Genomic DNA, 23,059 nt, shown 5'->3' on the forward strand with positions numbered 1-23,059 from the left:
GTGGATGGTTGACAGTTTGCTAAAAGTCGTCACTGATCTGTTGAACACAGCAGAAAATAACAAAAACGGACCCCAATACTCCAAGTCTCATCTTCTGTTAAAATATTTTGTCATGATGGATCACCAAGTCACACATTAACGCATCGTTGCTCTTTTTCTCACAGAAATCAAAGTTCATCTCTGAGTTGTGCGTAAAGAAAATAGGATTAAAACCCAAGGAGTTACTCAATGCTGGAAACTCCATCAACCTGCCAGTGAAATTACAGAGAGATTAAAAGATGTCAAAGAGAACAACTTAAAATGATTACATGAACAATGGTAAATATCAACATTATTAACATCATTAACACAATAATAGACTTTGGTAAGTCAGAAATTATTTAAATACCAGAAACCTGTCATCTCTGATAAGTTGCCCTCACTAATGAATGCTACCTCATCACATTATTTTTTTCCACAGCTAATTATTAAAGACTGATCTTATTTTTAACAGGAGTCAAGCCAACATTAATTAATCAGACTTCCCACCTTCACTGGAGGTTGTAATTACACCATTCTGCTGTAATTGTTTAATTTTCTTTACTTCCACAATGCCTTATTAATACACACATGCTCATACACACTTTAATTAAATCCCCTTCAGGTCTGTTCCCTCGATAGAAGCAACAAATTTTCACCACCAAGGAAACCATTAAAGCAGTGGAAGGTCAAAAAGAGACCATCCATTTCTAGAAAGAGTGTTGGTCTTAATTAGCTAAGTTTGTAGTATATTTATGGCTGTAGAACATAAAGTTTAAGATGACATCTACAACTGAAACTATAAAATGATTTCCAACTTTTCTCTACAGATGAACACTAGCTGCTTTAAGAAATCAGATCCATGAATGCCATTTTGTTTAATCTAAAAGCCTAAAAAAGGTTGAAATAACAAGGTGAAATTTCAATAGTTTACCTAATATGGTTCACACGTTAACCACCTGTGCTGTCTGATTATTAACACTCTTTAACCAGTAACAGACTGGCTTTATCCTGCGTGTGCATGTGATAAATTCCAGCATGCTGCAAAGACATTAGTAAACACTCGTCAAATGGCTGTAAGCGTGCATTCACATTGTTCAAAAGCAGTGACTGACACAACGCAAATGTCTTATCTGAGGTCAGTAATGCCCCACTAATACATTAAACACATGATTCAATATTAAACATTAGGAAAGAAGAGTATGAAGACAGAAAATTATCAACAACAGAGAGAAGATAGAAGACGGGATGAGAAGATCAGTTAAATGGTGAGATTTACGCTTTGGTACGGCTGGCAAGGACGGGAAGAGAGAAAAGCAGCATTAAGACTGATTTATCTGAGGATAAGAGCAATGACTGATTCAAACCATCAATTTAATCAAAGGAATAAAAAAAGAAGACCCATGCTAAAATCCTAATTTGGTCATCTTGGAAGGAAGGAAAGGTAGATTGTATGAGAGAATAGACAGAAATGGGTAGCTCTGAAGTGGTAAAAATGGAAAAAGGGAAAGGGCAGACAGAATAGGACGGTTCAAGGTGTCTAATTCTCACCTCCAAAGGGGTGGAAAGGGTGACAGTAGGGGAGCTGAGACTACGAGGTCGTCGGACTTGGGGCTCATGGAGGTGGTTGTTGGAGGCATTGGAAGAGGAGGAAGGGGTGGAGGCGGGGGCAGAGGCTCCTCCTGATGCTGCTGCTGAAGTGCTGGGTCCATCTTCAGTCAGCTGTCGGTGACAACAGCACTTCTGATGTTAAGAATAATTGATGTGTTTGCAAAATTAAGTTTGTTTTATGACCCTTTCTGTCAAAGATTCTTGTGTGCACTGGAGTGGTCTTGATGCCAGCTTTTCTCTCAGGAAACAAGCTCCTAAAATCTCAAAAGCAAGGGCTATTTAGGCCCATTAAAAAGAAGTATTATTGGTATGAAAAGGATTATGTTTGAAAATAGAAACAGGGATAAAGTTAGTATCACTGTTACTTGAGCAAGTAGCAAGTAAAATAGGTTAATTCACACATAAAATGGGTTATGACTGCAGAATGTGCCAAAGACAAAGCATAACATGATGGTATCCTCTTTCTGAGTAATAAAATCATAAGAATCAGAGCATGAGAAGACAATATTATGGTGATAGTGTTCAGAAAAACAAAAAAGGTGGATTTCAAAGATGAGTTGTGAGCATCAAATGTGTGCCCGGCCTCACTGAGTTCAGTCTACGTAGAGCTGCCACGAATTTAGACAGTAAGACAGGGGAAGACAACTGGAAAACAGAGTGGAAGTTACAAATGTATTCCAGGGTTGAAAATTAGATCAATACAGAGATGCACCTTATCCTAATATCAAAGAAAACGCTAGACAAGACACACAATTAAGCTGCGCAGAGCAGGAAACTAAGACAGAAGGAAAGACAGGAGGAGAAACTTTGAGGTTTCAAAGCTACATCTCTGTCGGTCCTTTCTATAGCTACACAGATGAGAAGCACAGGAGGGACCAGAGGGACAAGAAGTCCAACATACAGGCCAACGCCACAACAGGAACCAAGGCAACGTCCACTCCCATGCATAGAGCCAGCCGGACAGCCAGCCCTCAGACCTGCTGTACCTGCACAATTGGCCTAGTCCAAGTAGTGGTGCGGTTGTTATGGTTGACGTAATAAGTTCTTCCCTTGGCATCCTTCCTCTCCTCCCATCCAGGGGGCAGGCCAGGGGTGGTCAAGGTGTAAGCAGCTGCCGAAGGAGACTGGCCAAGTGTGGAGAGAAAGCAAAGACAACTAATCAGTAAAAGCTAAAATGCTTAAAGCCTTGAGGGGAAATGTTTCAATATTCTAAGATTTTGTTGAAGGTAAAGAGACAAGTTCAAAAATCTGTTTTGTTTTGTTTTTTTTGTTTTTTTCATTTTATTGCAAATACATTGCTTCTCTAATCCTCTACTTTTTCTTTTCCTACTGTAGCAGTCTGATATAGCAATCCAGGGACGACACATGACTAAAGCTTTGTAACTAATGGAAAAGAAGGTAACTGTATTTGAAGTCAATTAACATACATAAAACAAAATAAAGCACAAATCAGTACTAAAATAAACACCACGTGGGGAAAATAGTAGATCATTGCTACTTTGCTTTGTGAACCATTAACCATTTGCAGCATAAACATTATCAAAACTAAATGATTATAACAAAACTAGTGACACTTTGGGTGTGACTATACAAAGGCACATTACTTTTGCACTGGAAACATTTTATTATGCAGCTTTATGGCTTGTTAAAAATGGCTGATCACTTTGTCATTACATATTCTTTTTATGAGGTTGTAATCAGATCACACAACAGTTCAAACACAGAAAGGCACTACTATATACCACAAACTACTGACGATCTAACCTAGCACTTCAGCTCATTGACATTTGAGAAATAAGGGAACTAAAGGGAGAAGTTCTTTTTAATGTTGCCCTGATGAATAAATCTATCCAGTGCCAGAAAGGATATGCATATGCTGCAAATGAACAAACTTCTGTCCATTGCAGAAAGAAGGTATGCTGTATAGTTTTCATGTATTTTGTGTCAAGAGAAGTTTGCAGAGCAAAACCTAAATATTGGAAAATTCCTGTAAAAGAAAGCAGATTATTACTTGATGTTTAGGTTTTAATGAAAATGGCTCCCAAAACTATTAAGTTAACTAATTCAGCCAGTCCTACATGGTAAGAAGTAAAACTGATAGGGTTTACACTGAACATAAACAGATATTACCATAGACTCCTCACCACCTGAGACTGTTTGAGCTCTTGTTCTTCTGGTCTGGGAACTCTGCTGGTGGTAGACAACAGGGGAACATGGTCTTTATTTCACAGTATGTGATGTTTTCATAGCCACAGTGGAAGTGAGGAGGCAAGTATTTGGGCAGTAGTGAAAGTTGAGTGAGGAAAATGTGAATGGACAAAGAAGGGGAATTCATTCTCAAAGGAGGTGAGGAGTGGCATAAAAGAGAGGTGATTCTTTTCATTATGGGCCAGGGTGGGAAAGTGCAGTGGCTGCAAACTTCAAAGACAGAGGATCCAACTGATGAGTGTAGGGGAAAAAGCTTCTGTTGTTATTGAATAAAGGGATAACAAAGAAGCAGGTTTAAAAAGGGGGGTTTAAATGTTGTGGTGCTGGTTACTTTTTACCGACAAAATGAAAAATAAATCTGCTTTAGCATTATGATTAAAAGAGACAAATCATTAGAATCTGAATCACTGCTGCTGTTAGGCTTGCATTTTCCTGTTGGAAGGGTGGACATTTATTCACTTCTCTGAAGAGTGCATTGAATCATCAAGCCCAAGTATGAAATTATATTAAAGCCGCAGACCACAAGTCAAAGAAAACAGTTGTTGAGAACAGTGTGAGCAAAACTGAAGTGATTCTTGTCCTTGATTCTCATAACGAGTGCTGCATTATGACCAAATCCATAACTGCAAACAGTCTTGTAACTCCAGTATGGAATCATTTTTACTGTTATTTCTACTGTTTAATTGAGATCTGCATTTGGCTCCTTTGATATATTTAGGCCACCTTGTACTCCACTATTAAAATCCCAACATAAGATCCAAGAAAAAACACAGGATTTTACCAAAAACCTGCAGCTACTCAGACCAAAACAAACAGAACTTAAAATGAAACCTGACTTTGTGCCTTGAAGCAGCTCATCAGGCTCAAAATCTGAGGAATCCTTACCACTTGTAAATCTAATTTTCTCTTTTTTTTCTTTTGCAGGCTTTAAAAGCTGTGGAACAAGTTTTATGTGGAGGGAATTCTAATAGTTTGCTTGTTCTATACAACTTAGCTCTACTGTATATTTACATAAATACACTGAATATTAATATAAAAAAAAATAATTTTTTGTATATTTAACCATTATGGTCAAAATGTAAATTTTCTCAATAATTTACTCTGATTGTCCTGAGTCAAAAAGAGGGTAAAACTAATTGCCAACAAAATTGCAATTCAGCTATTTTATTCTTGGACATAATTGTTTCATTGAAGACCTGCAAGTAAATGAGATGGCAGATGTGAAAAATCTGTTGGAGAAAATTTATCAAAAACACAGAAAAATAAAACTGATCTTTAATTATGGGAAAAAAACAAACAAAAAAAAAAAACATTTAGAGAAACTGATGAAAATGTCCAAAGAAACTGTTGACCAACAACAAGGTTGATTTAATCTAAGACTTATCTGCTGACCTGTATCAAACATCAATGAATAACCCAAATAATAATTTGACTGCAATTATGTCCATATGGCCAACTTAAAGTGGTTAAAAGTTGTTTTTCCTTAATAAAATTATTTGTTCCACTGTTGTCCAGTCATCAAAACTATATAATTCAAGAGAAGGACTGGCATCAGCACTTGTACTTTTCCTTGGCATGACAATGCCTAAACTCAGTGCAATGACTCAGCTGTGCGCCAAACATCTGATTAAGATCATGTGACAGTTTGTTGAGCTGAATCTCCACCGATGTTATGACTCAGGACTCTGTGGGGAGCGTAAACTTCTGTGGAGCTGTGCTTAATATTTAATCCCCATCAAGGATTCCTACTGGAATGGTCAGTCTGGTGACACACAACTGTAAAGCTAATATCAACCAAACACCAAGCACAGTGGAAGGTGAGTCACAAGAAAACAGTAATGCAAATGCAAAAATTACGGTTACCCTACAAAGACAAAAGCATAGTAAGCATAGAAAGATGTCAAATTTAAGGAGAGAAGTTAAAAGACAGCCACATCTGCTTAATTTGAGGAGGTGGAAATTTGACATGCAAGAAAAAGGCTAAAAAGGTGACAACATGCAATAAACCCAGAACCCTTAGGAATGTCAACAAAGAGGAGTTAAATGAGACAATAACCTGCTTTGGTAGCAAAGAAAGGGAGGAAATAAGAGCAAACAGAAGTGAATAGGATGGAAGAAACTCAATAGTTCAGATGCATGTACCATAAGAGGAGGAGCCTGGGCTTGATCGCTGACGCCATCCGTCATACTTGAGGAACGGAGTCTGTTTGACAACTGGCTCTGTTCAAAGCAAGCAGGGAGAGAATTCAAATTTTATGGCTAAAGTAAAAACAAAAGTACCGGCCATCAAATCAATCCTGACTGCCAACATTTACACCACAAACAATTTTGGAGAAGTTTAGATTTTAACTACAGAAAATTACAGTGTTCACTTCTCACCAGAGCGGTGCTGGGCCCTGGTACTTCGCCGTTGGTGTCGGGAGTGATTGATAGCCTCAGATTTAAATCTTCAGAGAACTCCTGAGTGACAGGGGTTGGCGGGTGTTGTGGTGTCAAAACGGAGGAGGGACCAGGCAGAGACTGGGCCAAGCTCTCGTTGGGATCTTCTTCTGTGATCAGCTCCCAAGACTTTAAGAGAAACAAAGTGAAACAACTGTGTTTTGGTGACCATATCATTTAGGACAGCTGTGGTTTAGCGTGTGTGTAATCTAGGTACAACTATGTATTTTTCCTCTCACATTGTCCATGTCCCTGGGTTCCAGGTGCTCATTCTCCAAGTCTTCACTGATGTGACGCCGTGCACGAAAGACACGGTGGGCTTCCTGATGGATTTGCCGCTGCTGATTGTCACTCTCGATCTCTGAGATCACGTCCCTTACAAATAAAAAGTGATATAGCAACCCTTCTTATAACAAAACAACAACACTGAAACTACATTTACACTGCTGGTCTTAATGCTCAAACCCATTTTTTTTTTGCAGAAATCCAATTTTTTGGAATGGTCCTTTATATTATCAATTAAATATGATCTCCACCACACTTCCGTATGAACGGTACACAGCCCTTAAGTGACCCACATGAGCAAAAAAAAGACATGACATTACAAGCGGAGCAATGCATTTATGGAAGTGAAAAAATTATAACCAAATGATGAGGAAAAGAAGGACATTGAGAAAAGAAAGAACAACTTTTAACAATGGCCTTTTGTGCAGCAGTTGCTGCTACCTCTGTATAGAGGTCAGAACCCAGCACAGATTTCTGACATCTGTCTCCCTTCACTGACAAAGTTGGATGAAATGCAACATGACTGTTCAGACTGAGGTTGTTTTGAAAAAGATGGGTTATGCATCTGATTTAGTTCCACATAAGAAAGTGGCCTGGGTCGGATTTGTGCTTTTCAGACTCTCATAAAGAGATCAGATATGAGTCAGATATTTGAAGAAAAAATAAAGAATTGGGCCACTTTTGCCTGCAGTGCGAACAAAACTGAACAGCTGTAACTATCATAAAAGCAAAAGAATAAGTAGAAAATACATGTTGGAGGGCCGTTTCCACTGTGTAGAGCGGTTGTTGTGGTTGACATAGTAGGTGCGCCCCAGGTTGTCCACTTTTTCTTCCCAGCCTGCGGGCAAAGGGGGCAGCAGCTGCTGGGGACGCTGGGAGACTGAATCTGCAGACTCATCCCAACCCTGAAAGAAAACGTCCACATTTGATGAAAGTTAATATAAGTAGCTAAATAAAATTCTTCACAGACCCACAAACATTCGCAATGGATCAAATTTAAGAGGAAAAACATTGAAGATGTGGCTGGTTCCAATTATTTTCTGACTGCAGTGTTGTGGTTTGAAAACTTTTACTTGAAATTTTTCAAACTTTTTTGTGTGATGAGATGCCGTCAGAGTGAAACATCTGTGACTATGCTCTAAAAGAACACCAATGATTTCTTTATGGGATTGATTAGCAGAAAAAAACTGAATAAATTCAGTGCTTGAATAAAAGACAGACTTTGTTTTGCTTTGCCAAAAAAAGGGGAGGGGGCTGTTCTAAGTTTAACTTTAGTGGGATTGTGGCATTTAGCTCCTTTTGCTTTAGCTGCTAAATGTTGCCTTGTCTGCCAGGATTTCTGCTTTCTTAATATGAGTATTATACATGCAGACATACTAGAGCATATTTTAATGTAAAAGAGGCAAAGCTCATATTTCTGCAAATAGCAGGCCACAATGCAAATGGTTTTTCCAGACCTTGACCTGGAAAAGACTTCGACCAGACTTTGGCAGCAGGATGTTCCTGAATTCACAGAAAATGAAGAGAAGTGCTGTCCTGTCTCCACTCTCTACTAGTTAAGACAGTTCTCACATGTCTGTCGGCCCAAAGTGAGGCATTTACTTTCATCTTTCAGCTTCAAGGTTGGCGGTGTTTGTGTAGAAAGAATAAAACTAGAATCTGGTTTGGCTTTGTCTTATTAAGAAACAGAGTTGAAGGAATACCTTAGGTAATGCAAAGTCAGCAGTTTAAACAAACTTCACAATAATAGTGTCTGAGACCTTACCTCAGCTTCCTCCCTCATCTCTCCAGCCTCCTCCTCGTTTCCTCCTTGTTTGGGCAAATAAGCCATCTTGAGGCGCAAGTAACCCTTCACCCTGGATTTGTGACTAGAAGGATAACATCTCTATGAAATGCTAGAAATGTAGAGGAGTTTCCAAAACAGCCCATTAGCCCCTGATAGTCTTTCACCCTTAATATTTGTCTTCTGACTACTGTTGATGTGAGAATCTCAAACCTTGATTTTAGGTTTAAAAATATGTCAGTGTCTTGTACATGCGTAAATTCATATAAGGAAGAACAAGATTTGTCACCCATTGAGCAAAAACTAACCTTCTTGGCCGCAACAGGAAGTCTTTAAATGTGTATGGACGCTCCATAGCAGGGTCCTCTGTCTGCAATTTAAGGAGGCACGTTGTCAACATTTGAATGAACACAAAAACAAATAAACATGAGTCACCAACAAAATATTACAGTCACCAGTTTAAAGCATGGCTGCAAAATCATCTCAAGATTGTTATGCAACGCTGAGGCTCTCCTGTTACATATTGAACAGCAGAAAGGTCTTTTGTAAAACACAACAATCTTACACGGCTCTCTCACTGGGGCCAAACCAGTCCACACTTGCTCCTCACCACATACTGCTGTCAGATACCAACAACTTAATCTGCTGGTTTACATATCACAAGCCCAATCCTAAACAGTAAAAACTTTACTAAAAGTTGTACTGATCAGGGGATTGCTGAATAACCTAGAATAAAAATAATCTTTAACATGTTAGGGATCTACAATTGACATATAATGTATAAAAATAACAGTTTCAAAGACCTAAAGTTAAAACTGTATGCAGGCTTCTTTTAAAGAACATCTGTTTGATGAGTTTGTGCAAAATTTCATGGTGAACTGTGTGTAAAAATGAGTTTGTAAAGAGCTGCTTAAAGTTCCAAAGCAAATGTGACTTCATGTGTTGAGTCATAATTTCAGATGACTCAGCATTACTGCCCTGATTCATGAAAGGTGCCTCACTATAATAAAGACGCTACTATGGAGGAAAAGGTGATGATTGAAGTAATGTCCAGTAACTATGAATAAGACAGAAATTCCCACAACATGTAGTCATTTAGAAAAATGGGTGAACTGAATCTAAATACACTTTAGCACTGTAGTGGTTTATTCAGACTCAGCCACTTTGTTTAATTGCTAAAATACGATATTCAACATAAGCTGCAGAGCCAAATATTCTCTTTCTTGACTACAGGCTTCATCTTACATGAGTAAGCTTTTGTCTGTTCCTTTGGGAACCAAATGGCACATTAATAATTAACCCCAACAACTTTTATTAATGGGTTTTTCAAGGTTGACAACTTAGATAAAACTTTAGAGAGAAACAACCAAGCTGACAGCAGACTTCTTAGTTGTTGAAAAGTGCTTCACAATTCTTCGTTTACATCTCAGGTTCTGTCATTTAAATCAAAGCTTAAAGACTTGAGCAGTGCACACCGAGTCTGCACGTTGTTGTTTTCCAAAGCAGTTTCCCAGCAGTTCACACTCTCCAAGTACACGTGAGTGTGTGCATCTGTAGTGTTTTTTTCCGTTGGTTCTGATGGTAGCTTGCCCTTAGGAAAGTTGTTGTGTTTATACTCTAGACAGCCCACTTTCCATTTCTAATAAGAATAGTGATATTAGACCACAACAAAGCACTTTCTCACACACAAGGCAGGTGTGCACATAAACATAAGCTCTGCCTGACCTTCATGTAGGTTAATAAGGCACAACAAAACAAAATGATAAGAAACAGCTGACTACTTAAAACAGGGGTAAAACAGTGTGTGTACCTACACACACACAAATAACTCACCGGCAGATGGCTGAGAGGGACATCGACTTGTCCCAGGAAATCATCTCTAGTCTGTGGGTGAGACAAAAATGTCAACTTTAGAAAGTTGTTTTTTTTTTTTTTTTTTTTTTTTTGGGTGTGTTTTCAGAAAGCCAAAAATTCCAGCAGGGGTGGTGAGGGGAAAAACTACGGAGTTAAAATTAAATTACCTGGTGCACCAGAATATCCAGTAGCATTTTGTGTTTTTAAATCACAAACAGAGTAAGACAAAATCATTGTGATTTCATGAACAGCACCATCCAGAAATAACTGTTGGCCTTGTTTAAGAACACATGTGAAAATCTGGAGAGAATCCTCAGATGGCTGCAAGAGCAACAGTGTCTGACGTTTTGTCTAAACAATATTTTAACACATCTATTGTACTGTTTTTGCCATGAACTGTTAGCGTCCAATTAGCATAGAATTCCACAGGTGTTCAGACAGAAGGCTTACTATGGGTTTTATTTATGGACAGGCCTTTGGTGTCACTTCATAGGAGAAAAACCTGTGAATCCAGCAAGGAGAAACATCCACTGCCACCAAAAAGAAGCCAAGTCAACCAACAGAAGGAGAGAATGACAGATGTGACAAAAAGGGAAAAACCAGGGAAGGTTTGTGTTTCAGATTTAAGAGGCCCACATATTCGTCCATTATTGAGCATTGATTACCTGTCCGAGATGGAAAAGCCCATTCTTGGAAGTAGCCTGTGTGTGGGACACAACTTATTAACACAAAATGCATTAACTAACAATGATGTCTGCTTGCTTAAAGTGATTTAACAGACGAGCCGAGTTGAAATAATATATTAAACTTTAGTATACTGCATGATTTTGTGGAACTGTGGATGTGAAAGAGGCAAAAAAAAGAAAAAGAAAATTAGACAAAGAGTCAGAATAAAAATAAAAACTGTCAGAACTCTGTCAGAAACTGCCCAGTAACAGAGGGACTCTCCATCAGTGTGAACTTGTTTTTCTTTTTTGAAGAGTAATCATCTAGTCTTCACGGTTTAATGTACAACAAGACTAATTTCAATCTTTTGGCATCTGTGAAAGTTGCTTGAATCCTGCATAAGTCATAAAAAGCATCAAGTTATGGAAACTATTTCCAAACAAACCCTAAGCATTGGGAACCCTGTCTATCCACTTTATATGACAATGAAATTTAACAAAATATGTGGTCACTTTCTGAGTCAGTGAAGAAAAGCTTTAAAAATATCTTATAAGAGATTGAAAACCACTGGTCAGTTCTTTAAACCTATATGAACTTACTATCAAAAATAGCTGTCTCAAATAAAGTGCAAATCAAAGAAAATGTTATCGTGTACAGACAAAAATCTGGAAGTTTAACTCTGATTTGAGGTCATAATATAAAACAAAACAGTTCTACTCTGATGATCAGAAAGAAAAAGTGAATGTAGTGGTGGGATGTGGGCCAGCTGGGTTCCCATAACAATTAACAGACCTATAATTCAGTGGTAAAAGATTACAAATAAACCACATAAAAACACTGGGATATAAACGCATGTACACATCTGACTACACATGGTGAAACACAGACACACCCGGTAAATTATTTCTTCTAGGAAAATTGTCTAAAATTAAAGCGGTATCCACTTTCATTACCCAACCCAACTACAACATTAATTTACTGCTAGCGTAACTATCAAGTCATTCAAGGTAGTCCGTTATAAACTTTTTCTGGAGTGAGAGAGAACCACAAAAGCAACCTGGACCACAGAATGAGTTCACAGTATCCTGTTGTGGTCTTTCACATGTGTCATCCAGTAACCCAAATCTGAATTTGTAAAAGCTTTAGAACAGTTCCTTCCACCTCTCTTATTGCGAAATCCATCAGCCCAGTTTTCCAGAACTGATGAGTCACTACCAGTCTGCCATTCAGACCTGGAAAACACCGTCCAACACCATGCTACCACGTACACAATAATTGCTTCTAACATATAAAAAAGGTTTTAGCAGTGGCTGTCCCATACGGGACGCATAATGTCTGTGGAGACACGGCTGTTTTTCACTTCCTTAACCATAACAGGCATTTGAAGCTGTGGTCATGTTTATGGAGAGGTATAAAATTACAGAGTCATTAAAGGGTCACATCTGAGTCTGCAGCTGCCTCCAGAAAGAGAAGAAGGAATAATGAAAAAATTATGCTTCAGCCAGATAAAGGACTATATGCAGTGGCCTTCAAAAAAATAAATAAATTCTGCAGATTAAAAAATACCTGATCTTCATTCACATAGTTTTACATATCGGTACATACTACAATCATTAAATAGGTACTCAGAGCAATTCAATAAACATTATTGGACAGACACTCATAAAACAAAGTATCAGCATTCCGGGAAAAAGCTCAATCCCAGTCAATCACACCAACTGCAGCTGAGCAAAACTACTCGAGCTGTAGGAAGAGGAGGTCAAAGAATTTACAATACAGGGCAACCTGGAACAAGTCCAGACTGGCACTGAGATGCCAAAAGGCTGTCTCACCTACTCAACAGTCTCCGTGCTGACACAACTGAATTACAATGGCATGCAACTCAAAGAGATCAGAACAGACAGAGAAAAGACCTCCACAACAATAGTGTTTTCAATCCCCCTTACACACCACTGGACCAAAATAAAAAGAAGGTCCCCAATCCATCCACTCAGAATCCTGCCTCAGGTAAATATAGCAGTCCCAGAGGCCTGCAGAAGCGCTTTATGAATGGCAACTAAGGGACATCAAGGGAGTCTGTAACAAGGCCATGGCTCTGTGGAGTAGCTGTCTGTAGCTAGACAGTCTGGCACACATACACACAGGAATGCACACAAACAAATGCATGCCCTTGTTATCGCATGCCTGTGCTTAAAAAAGGGGCCCTCAAGTCCAGGCTTCCAGCTGGGGAAGACCTGTTATTATGGTCTAAATGAGGATTTCCTTATTACATGAGAAACAGGATATCTTGCAATCACTCATTATTGCTCTTAAATAGTATCAGGGAAAGGATGAGCTGTGTAAAATGCATGTATGGACAAAGTGTTGTAAAATATACATGTAAGGAATATAGATACATTTATAAAAAACAGAGCTGGAAAGCTACACAACTAAATGGGCAAGTCTCAGACTGCAAATGAAGCAAAAGTCTAGGATATATTTTATTAATCTTATCTCAACATTTAGTTTAAAAAAAAATGTTAATGATTTTAACAAATGATTTTTAGATTTTCTTTTTTTAATTGCAACGAAGGACACTGGTCTTAGTAGTTGATGGACCAAGTGGCAGCAAGCCTGGGTGATAGTCAGCATGAGGGTATCAACAGCTTCCGTTTGGTAGTCCCATTGCACAACCAACAAATGTTGTAGGGAAAGTCAGCATGCTAGAGCACATTGGAGCGAACACTGACATTGTTGATTCTGCAACAGTGATACGCCAACTGACACCACATACTGCCTCCATTTGTTCAGTGTGAAGGAACAACAGCAGCTTCACAAGCGAGTCTTCTTTGCAACATGATAGCAGAAACTATGTGAATAAAAAAGGCTTCATTGGAGGATCGATGTGGACATTTCTGAGTTACTGTTACATTTTGGTAATTTCTATCTTGGATGTAGTATATTGTAGTCTAGCCTTTTTTGATATGGAGTTATGGTATAACCTATTTATTAACTTGTGAGACTTCTTGATCATTGCGTGGGGCTGTAACGACATCTTAGTTCTTAATCACTCAAAGAGCAGCTGCAAGGATACAGATCCATACCAGCCTAAAGCCAGAGAAGACAAGCTGCTTGCCTGCTCTCAAAATCAACAGCCCCGTTTGAAAGACTAAAGATAGAAACAGCCAACTCTTAAAGAGCACTGGCTGCAGTGGTAGGTATTATCAAACCTTTAGTGTCACATTTCTGTGAAACAGAATACAACAAGTGCAGGGGGACAAATTATTCTTTCATTTAGATGCTTGAGCCTGTTTTCCTTTCTGAGCTGAATGAGCTGATGTGTGTAAAATTTCAAATGCCTGTGGCTGCGAAGTGAAAGAAAGCCAGTATGAGCGTAATTTAGTTCAGCCACTGTGACTGTGCTCTTCAGTTCACAACATATTACCACATTCTTTCTGCATTTATCCACTGAGAAAAAGAGGCAGAAAAATTTAGAAATTAGAAGTGAAAATTCCCTCCTATATAAACAGATATCATATATCTTATGTTAAGTGTGTAATAAACCAGATATATGCACTATTTGGATGCTGTCTCTTTCCCAGCAGAGGTCATGAAGAAACAATTTATTCTTCTTCCCCTCAATCCAAACTTTTCATAATCACATTACAGTCCTACTAAATTCGACATGCTTTCTTTACCTTGGGAAAATTTGTCGTTGATTCATAGCCAAGACTCACATCCTGATCTCCACCTCCACCCGGGGTGAAGTATATCTTGAAATGTGGCTGCCTTCTGGGAGTTTCCCCACCGATTTTAAAAGTACAGTCATCAGATTCGTTTTTTGCTTCTGCCTCTTTTGCTTCTGTTTGATTTTCTTCTTTAGTCTGGAAGTCGGCACCATTTTTCTGACGTTTATTCTCCTGCAACAGCATCTGATGAGAAGAATTTCTCTGCAGTCGAATTCTGGGATAACGCACCATACAGAAACTTCTTGAGCTGCCACGGCCAAGGTTTATGCATTCTTCCTGGGATGCGGCAGTCTGATGTCTGTTCTGGCTCCGATCCTGGTTCTGGTTTTGTTGGAGCTGAAAGACTAGCCTCTGTGTTGCACCATTAACACCAACACCCTGATCCAGGCTCTGCTGCTGGACAGACCAGCCAGCACCACCAGAGGGAAGAATCCTGACATGTTGGACATCAGAGCCATCAGTAGAATTCCTCCGGATACAAATGGCACCAACACTGACCCCAGCTTTGTCTCTGCTGAATGCAGTATGGCCATTGGAACCAATGCTAAAGACTCTGCGTTTGGGGAGATTTGGCCCCATCAGGAGAGTTTGAGAGTTTAAAGAATCTGGGTTGTAATATGGAGGCGGTGGCTGTTGTGGAAAGTCCGCAGGAATTTGTGGTTCAGTATATGCAGGCGCAGGTCCTGGAGGAGAATAACAAGGTGGTGGGACATCATCAGCATGGCCACCAAAATCTCCATTACCTGATCCATTTGAGCGCTGGAGGGAGATCTGCATGGATGAGCTCTTCGTGGGACGCGGTTCAGTATAGGCAGCAAGCTGGGGTATGAACATGGAGGAGCTGCGTTTTAGCAAAGACTCTGAGCGTAAACCATATCCACCTGATGGGAGATGTTGCACAGCTGATTCTTGAGAAGGCCTCAACAATGTAGGTGGGTGAATCCTGAGTGCTCCGACCACCTCTCCATCTTCCTTCTGCTCCTCAAAGTCTCCTTCCAGTGTCTCTGGAGCTGTGTTACTTCGGCCAGACTCAAAGTACAAACGCAGACGTTGGGCCATTTTTCACCTCTTGTACTACAGCTTTTGTTCCTTCTTACTTTCCCTCTGACTGGCTTCTGGTTCTCCTCTCCTCGAGTCGCCCACCTCTTCTTTGGCTGGCTAGATGACTGATCCCCTTATTTTCCTCCACCCCCCCTTTCCGTTCCAACCTACTCCAAGACTCTTCCACAACTTTCCCTCTTACAGTAAACTGTAGAGGGAAAAGAAGTCACACCACAAAAACATATTGGTCCCTGCCAAACAGCTGACAACTTAACACTACGTATCCAAAGGAGAGGCAGAGAGAAAAAAAAAAAAAAGAGGGGAAGGGCAAGGGGGAATACAAAAATAAGGAAGGAGGATCCCTGTATAGCAAACTCTTAGCACTACCAAGCACTAGCGACAGAAAGCAGAAATAGCCTTAGTCGAGTGACAGCCAGCATTCCTGACATGATTGGATAAGAGCCGTCAGTGCTCCTGGTTACCGAGGTGATGGTGGGTTGCCTGTTAGTCGTGTGACTGCAAATGGCCCCACCACCTCTTCTTACAACCCCAATACTGCCCTCAAGTGCCAAATGCCACCCCCCTCCAGCTACACCCTGCTTACCCTTGTCCATGCTTTCCTCCATTCTCCGGATCTATTAAAGTTCTCTCTGAAAGTACTACTAAACATATCTAAAACAGAGTTCTTCATTATTTAATATCATATACTTTACATTTTCTTTTACTGTGTATGAACTCTGTTATCTGTTTATAAAGCCGATAACACCAGCCCTTTCTAGTGCTACTCATCTGTCTGAACGCACAGCACTTGTCCCCTAGAGAGGGAAATTAAAAAGAAAAAACAGGATGGACAAACACACCCATAAACAAACAATCATACCTTCTTTCAAGCAGCTACACTGGTCAGAACATGCAGAATATTTTCTTGTAAACTGACCTACTAAATGTATTTTAAAGCCAAACATGAAAACGTAACATCAAATAATGTGGAGAAATTGTGGCTTATAATTTCTTTTAGCTTGGAACAAGAGAAAGATGTACAGGGGAGCTACTACTAAAAATAGATAAAAAAAAAAAGGCTCTGGCAGAGGAAAGAACAGACTATCTGACAGATTGTAGCTTTGGTAAGGGGAAAAGTTTAGTCCTCTCTGGGGATAGATATTTGAAACAGAATAGACACACTGTCTGCAATGAGCAGCAAAACACTTAAGTGGCTGGTGGTTTTATAGGCCACCACCCAAGATACAATACAGCTGTGGTCCTTTTCTGCATTGCTAAATGAAATAAGGAACTCAACGGATGCTTAACAAACAATTGTCACTGCCTATCTGGCGTAAGCACAAGTTACAACAGAAACAGATATTTTAATAAGCAGCATAATGTACATTCATAAAGCATGCTTTGTACTGCTCAACAGCAATGTGATTCATCAGTGTATGTTTATGTGAAGAAGAGGGTTTTACAATGCCTGAAGCAAGAGTTAGTGGAGGAGGAGTCCGCCTCCATGCACAGAACTGAAAAGGCCCCAATCATAACTTGGCGTTTCGGAGGTACATGGTTAAAATGTGGCTGCTCTGTTCAACTTCTATGCCTGGTTTTGACCTATGGTTTAGTCCACAGTGGTTTACATTCTCTTAAATCACTAGCTGCTAAAAGCCAATGATGGTATATCAGACTAGAAAAATAATAGAAATATGCCAGCCACTTAGAGTTGCCACTGCCTACAGCGTTCAGCATCGTCCACAAATGTGTGTGCAAAATGTTATGGAGATGGGTTTGTATGAAAAAAAAAAAAGGCCAATGTGTGGTGCAATGGCAGCGAGCCCAGTTTGCAAAATGACATAATATGCCCATCTCAAACTAGACACCATGCTGTACTGTAGTTCTATTCAACCTTTCTCTTAAAATCAAAAGATAAAAAAAAAAGTTTAATATGTTAGATAACACTGTACCTAAAGCCTTAGTGGGTCCTTGGGTTCACACAAGAAAACTAAAATCCGTTTTATGTACTATAGTGCAACCTTTGTCAAACATCCCATCTCATCTGACAAATAAACCATAAATCTGTGGATAAAAGGGAACAAGCAGCCCCTTTAAAGAAATACTGGTGGAGGAGCCTTGGCACGCGCCTAGAGATACATGGAAAGCACCTTCTCAGACATATAAGGAGAGGACTGTGCTTCGGGCTGCCTGAGCTGTGCTCGCTTGTGTCATCCTTTTCTATACAGCAACAGAGAGCTCCCACTGTTGTGATGGGAAAATTCAAGCTACCCTTTTCTTAAGAGGCTGAGCGCCAACAATTTCCCTCTGCTGGAGCATTTGAAACATGCACCACCATGTTTTCTGATTTTACAAGCAAAATAAAGCATGTAAGAGAGCACAAAAGTGAATGACTTAAAAACTACAGTCCTTCATAAAAAAAAATAAAATAAAAAAAAGACAACATGCATGACAGTAGCCCTGAACCTGTGAGGCCCAGACAGTAGACAGTTTTAGGCAAAAATACCTAAATTGTTTCTTTTCAAAACACATAACTGAAGATCCATGGTCATTTGTTTTAAGTGAATAAACAACAAGTTTCTGAAAAGATATTTAACTGCCAGGCAAGTCTTTTGTTTATTCCACAGAACATCTTCATGATGACAACAGCCACTTCATTCACCTCTATCTGCTCCGTAGACATTTCACCGAGGTGAAGTTTACAAACTGGTGTGAATTAACGGATTTATAATCAAGGGCTTCTTCTTGCTGCAACACTTGACATCTAATTTAGCTGTCATGGCAACCAAGAGCCTATAACAGGTTTCATTTCACAAGTCAAGGAAACCAGTGTTCTCGTCTGAGATGGAAATCTGAGACATGGGCTATATTCTTAAAGCTGAACAATTAAACTAGTAGGCAAACATGTTGTTAATTATACAGTGTAGAAATTGGATTAAGCTGAAATTGTGAAATAATGTGTTTTTATAAGAATTCAGTCCAGCTTTGTAATTTTTGCAGTAAAATTAAGCAGAATTAATCAAAGACAATACAGCTATTTTATTTGGCGGCACATTTCTTATGAGCACATCTGAGACAAACGCACAACTGGAACGCATAAAATTGTCAAAACTGAATAAGATCAGGTACTATTAAAACATTTTGTAAATAATTTAAAGTTGAAATTGTTTGCATGAAACTATTTAAAAAAAAAAAAATTCAGGATTACAAAAGTAAGAAAGTAAATTTGAAGTCTGAATCTTACCAATCTGTTTTCATCAAACACCTCAAAGAGTAGTCTGTGGTTCTGCGGACACACCTGTGTTGGCAAGAAAATAACAGGGGGACATGTTACTGCCGTCATCCAGTGCATATGTGGCTGATATCGTAAGCTGATATACAATTACAAAGCATAGTTTTCCTTGTAATTCACATCATCTACCTTTCATTCACAGCATGTGACAACTACTGTGGCTAAAAAGTTGTCAGTCCTCTAATAATCAAAACAGAATTGAACTCCTTTGAAATAAATGAAAAAGATCATACACTATTTACAAAACATAAGGGACATTCAACTTTGGGCTGAAATTCATAGAAAATGTAAAAAGCTAATGCTGTAAATATATCATGAATGTAGGACTTTTAAGGAGAACCATGCAATGATAGTTCCTTCCTCACAAACAATTTATTGAAACAAAACTTAACAACAGTGGTAGGTATACAACACAAAAGTACCAATGTCTCAATAACCTGAGAAGAACTGTTTAGATCCAAGTTTTCATCGTCTACTCATTGGTTCAGACACTTATTTCAGGTTTTTCATCATTATTTCTCCTTTGCAGTTAATCACCTGTTTAGAAAATAGGATATCCCGCAACAAGTACTTAAACACAAAAGGCTTAATATGGATTCAGAAGTTTAGAGAAAGTCAAATTAAATTCACCTGTAAAGGTTAGAGTGCACTTTCTGGTTCATTTTGACATCATAAAAAAAGCTGAACAACACCAACTTTTTCTGAGTAGTGTATTTATGCTTCTTTTGTGTGACATGTGAAGAGTGGGCGGATCTCAGCTGGGTTAACATACTACGTGTAAACGGGTACAACAGACTGCTGTAAAGATGGCACTAAATTAATTAAAGTGCAAGAGCTTTAAAATCTGAACTTACCCTGAAGTAAAATTCTTCATTCCATTTAGGATTGAGGGTCTGAAAAAGCAGAGTATAGACATGATTAGACCACCATTCAATAATTGTGTTAGGTCACAGCAAAGACAATGATTATTTTACAACAGAAAACAGAACAGATGTATGAAACCTGTCCAACTCTAAGTGCGAGGAACTAAGTGAGAAATTGGCTCAGTCATTTGCGTCACTGATTCTTGTGCGTTGCTAGAGGAGGTTTGGAGCACAAAACATGACCCACTGATTGGCATTTAGTCTCTAGATTACCAGCATGAGGATTTTCACACACTTCCAGGATGGATGAACCCAGTGGACACACTCCCCTAGACCCTCCTGCTGCCTCACATGTTTGAGATTTTGTTAGACTGAAAACTATGTGACACTTCTCATTAAAATTCTTTCAGTGACTGAAATGACTTAAACACTGAAATGTCAACGAAGCCCTAATTTCACAAGTCACCTTGATTAATAAACGCAACATTTTACAGCAGCAATAAAACATCTATCTAAAACAACTACTGAAATACCACAATTAAAAATAAACTCACGGCACTTTGACAAATGGTTAATTTATCATTAAAATCCATGACCCATGATGCATAATCAATGCAGAAATAATAAAAATCTCCAGAGCAGCCCGTCTAATATCAGTGTTTGGTATACACTTGGGCAACAAGATACCAATGTTACTCTCAGCCTGGTTCTTTGCTTTCTTTATTATCCTACTTTTCATATTATATTTCATATTAGTTTGCCACAAGCCAAAACTCTTTGCTTCAACAACAAAAGATGCCATCAAAGGTGTCCCACTTAAAGACACACAGAACCCACAGAAGAGCCGAGGAGTGAAGCTTCTTTTTCTGCTCCACATAGCAGTGTATTGTCAGCTATTTATATCCTATAAAGCAACCATGGCCACTGGCAGCATATGGCTGACTCCATCAGAGTTTTGAAGGCAGCTGCTTGTGTCTTCATTTAACTACAATGATATACAGTATTATTGGTAATAACATTACTTATTATATCAGTGATGGGTACAGTGAGGCTACTGATATACAGACAGAACAATAAAGACATGCTTATAAAACATGCATTTCTACTATAATACAGCTAACTTTGTAATTAGGATATCTTCTGAACAGATTTAATATCAATTTCAAGTAAAAGCTTTTTCTGCTTTGTACACATTTCCTTCCAGAAATAGACCACTGGGGTAATAACCTTGGCCAACGTCTCTCTCTAGAGTCTCCTGAAAAGAAAAGGGAAACACTGCCTTGTGGTGCCTTCCTGCAGTTTCTATCCCAGGATGAAATTATGGCTTTGATTTGTAGGAAAGGTGGAGGTGGTTTAAAAGGGATCTAGAGAAAACTGTGACTTTAAAGCTCCAATTAAGTGAGTATGTCATGCAAGTTTTGGAAGAAAGTCATGTCACAGGAAAACAAAGGTCTCAGTATTCAACATGTTACAAAGCCACTTCTTGTTTTTATTCGTGGTCTTACCTTTTTAATGGTTTTCGTCTGGACTAAGGCAAGCTCTCTGTTTTCATCCGCAACATAGAGGGAAAGCTTGACATAGGGATCGCTGCAAAAAAAAAAAAAAAAAAAAGAAAAAAAGGTGGAGACAAAAAATGAAATTACAAATTTGCCTATGCAAATCTGATCCATGCAACCTATTAGACACTTTAATACCTAGTAATCTTTTTCACATTTGTATGAATAATATTATCATTATGTTGTATATATTTCAAACCTATTTTACTACCAGTAGAAATACAAATAAACATTAAATAAAATTATTTAGTTCATGTTTTGTACTGTCACACCAAAACCCTCCCGAATCCCCATTCCATGCAACTATCAACTGTGGACACGCTGCATGACTATCAGAGCCTATATTAGTAGTTTGAACTAAGACTGCTTGTTTCCAGACCTGACACCTGACTTCAAGTCTGGCCAGCAGATAAAAACTGCTTGCATGTAGGAACTATGAGAAAAGCCTATAACGTCTTATTGACAAAGAGTGCTAAAAATAGAAAAGGCAAAACATTTTGAGATAAGCAGCTCTAACAGTAAACTGTGTGACACAGACATTTTAAAATACCCAAATGGGATAGTTGGAGGTGCTGACAGATCAGAAATCTCTAGAGAGCTTAACATCGCAGACCAGTAACTCTGCTGATGTCAACACAAAGTAAAGTGTTGGGTTTTAACTATCCTTAAAGCCCACTCTGAGGTAAAATGTTTAATATATCTTAGCTTGGTGAGAAAGGACACCAATGTGGCACAATTGCTGACATTACAAGGCACATTGCAGTCATGTTTTTACTGTGTTTACTTTTTAAAAAAATCTAAAAGTCATAAAAAATTCATTAATTGTAATTATGTAACTATTTTTTAAAAATTGATTACTTTTATTTTTGTTCAAACTGTACAGACGTTATATTAAATTAAGATCACAATGACAATCTTTGTTAAACTGGCAGCAAATCAGAGAAAAAGCAAATGTGTCAGCCTTAAATATTTGGCATTTTTCTTCTTGTTCATTCTAACTATAAACTAAAGTAGCAGCATTCAATAATAAAACTATCGCTTAACTAATTTGTAGTGTACCTCAAACAGCTAAACTCTTCTCAGAGTTCAATGTCTTTCTGATGTTTTACTGGGTATTTTGAAGCAACATGTAAATTAGTATGATATTGTAGATGCAATTCTCCAGCATGAATTAAAAACAGAAAGCTGCAGGCTACGTGAAGAACAAACACACAATTATTTCTTTCCCCCACACTAGTATTGTGGTATAATATCATCAATTTTCACAATGACACCAAAAGATGAAATTTTTGTTGTTTTTTTATTAAAAAACAGTGTAACTCCAAAATATTAACCATTCAAATGATCATTTAAGATAAACATATGTCAAACAATCTTGACAAGACAGTTTTGTTTCAGTCATTATATCCCTGTTTTGTTAAGCTAGTCAGGTTTGACTGTGTTCTTGAGGAGCCAGGTGAGATATGGGGCATGTGGGTTGCCATACAAAATGTAATGGGAAAGGCTCAAATGACAACAATGGTGTCATTGGGAAAGAGAAGAGCCACCAACAACAGGTTGAAAAAGTTGAGGAAAGAAAGTGATATCTGTCAGAGCCAGATGAGCACCACAAGGATGTAATGAAAAGCTAATAATTTGCAAACTAAACAAAACCAAGAGAAAAGAAAGAAACAGTCTATATATAAAAGAAGAAAATTGAGAGGTCTACAGGACTT

General features: G+C 38.5%; 1 protein-coding gene across 7 annotated transcripts in view; it reads right to left on the minus strand.

The window, feature by feature from the left end:
* nedd4l (NEDD4 like E3 ubiquitin protein ligase) overlaps nt 1–23,059 on the minus strand; it is a 40,585-nt gene that overhangs the window by 11,734 nt on the left and 5,792 nt on the right. For 2 of the 7 annotated variants that reach the window (XM_041969412.1, XM_041969411.1), the window contains exons 3-15: nt 21,294–21,375; nt 19,780–19,818; nt 18,878–18,931; nt 10,178–10,228; nt 8,653–8,714; nt 8,327–8,429; nt 7,312–7,466; nt 6,516–6,651; nt 6,217–6,405; nt 5,980–6,057; nt 3,760–3,819; nt 2,616–2,753; nt 1,570–1,740 (exon numbers count right to left, since the gene is read on the minus strand). In XM_041969412.1, the coding sequence (XP_041825346.1) occupies nt 1,570–1,740; nt 2,616–2,753; nt 3,760–3,819; nt 5,980–6,057; nt 6,217–6,405; nt 6,516–6,651; nt 7,312–7,466; nt 8,327–8,429; nt 8,653–8,714; nt 10,178–10,228; nt 18,878–18,931; nt 19,780–19,818; nt 21,294–21,375 (1,318 nt within the window). Of the gene's footprint in view, nt 1–1,569; nt 1,741–2,615; nt 2,754–3,759; nt 3,820–5,979; nt 6,058–6,216; nt 6,406–6,515; nt 6,652–7,311; nt 7,467–8,326; nt 8,430–8,652; nt 8,715–10,177; nt 10,229–10,863; nt 10,900–14,541; nt 15,771–18,877; nt 18,932–19,779; nt 19,819–21,293; nt 21,376–23,059 lie in introns of those variants that run through there. The other 5 variants (XM_041969410.1, XM_041969406.1, XM_041969407.1 and 2 more) reach the window with 5 other exon arrangements.

This window comes from Melanotaenia boesemani, chromosome 19 (assembly GCF_017639745.1).
Source record: "Melanotaenia boesemani isolate fMelBoe1 chromosome 19, fMelBoe1.pri, whole genome shotgun sequence".
NCBI lineage: Eukaryota > Metazoa > Chordata > Actinopteri > Atheriniformes > Melanotaeniidae > Melanotaenia > Melanotaenia boesemani.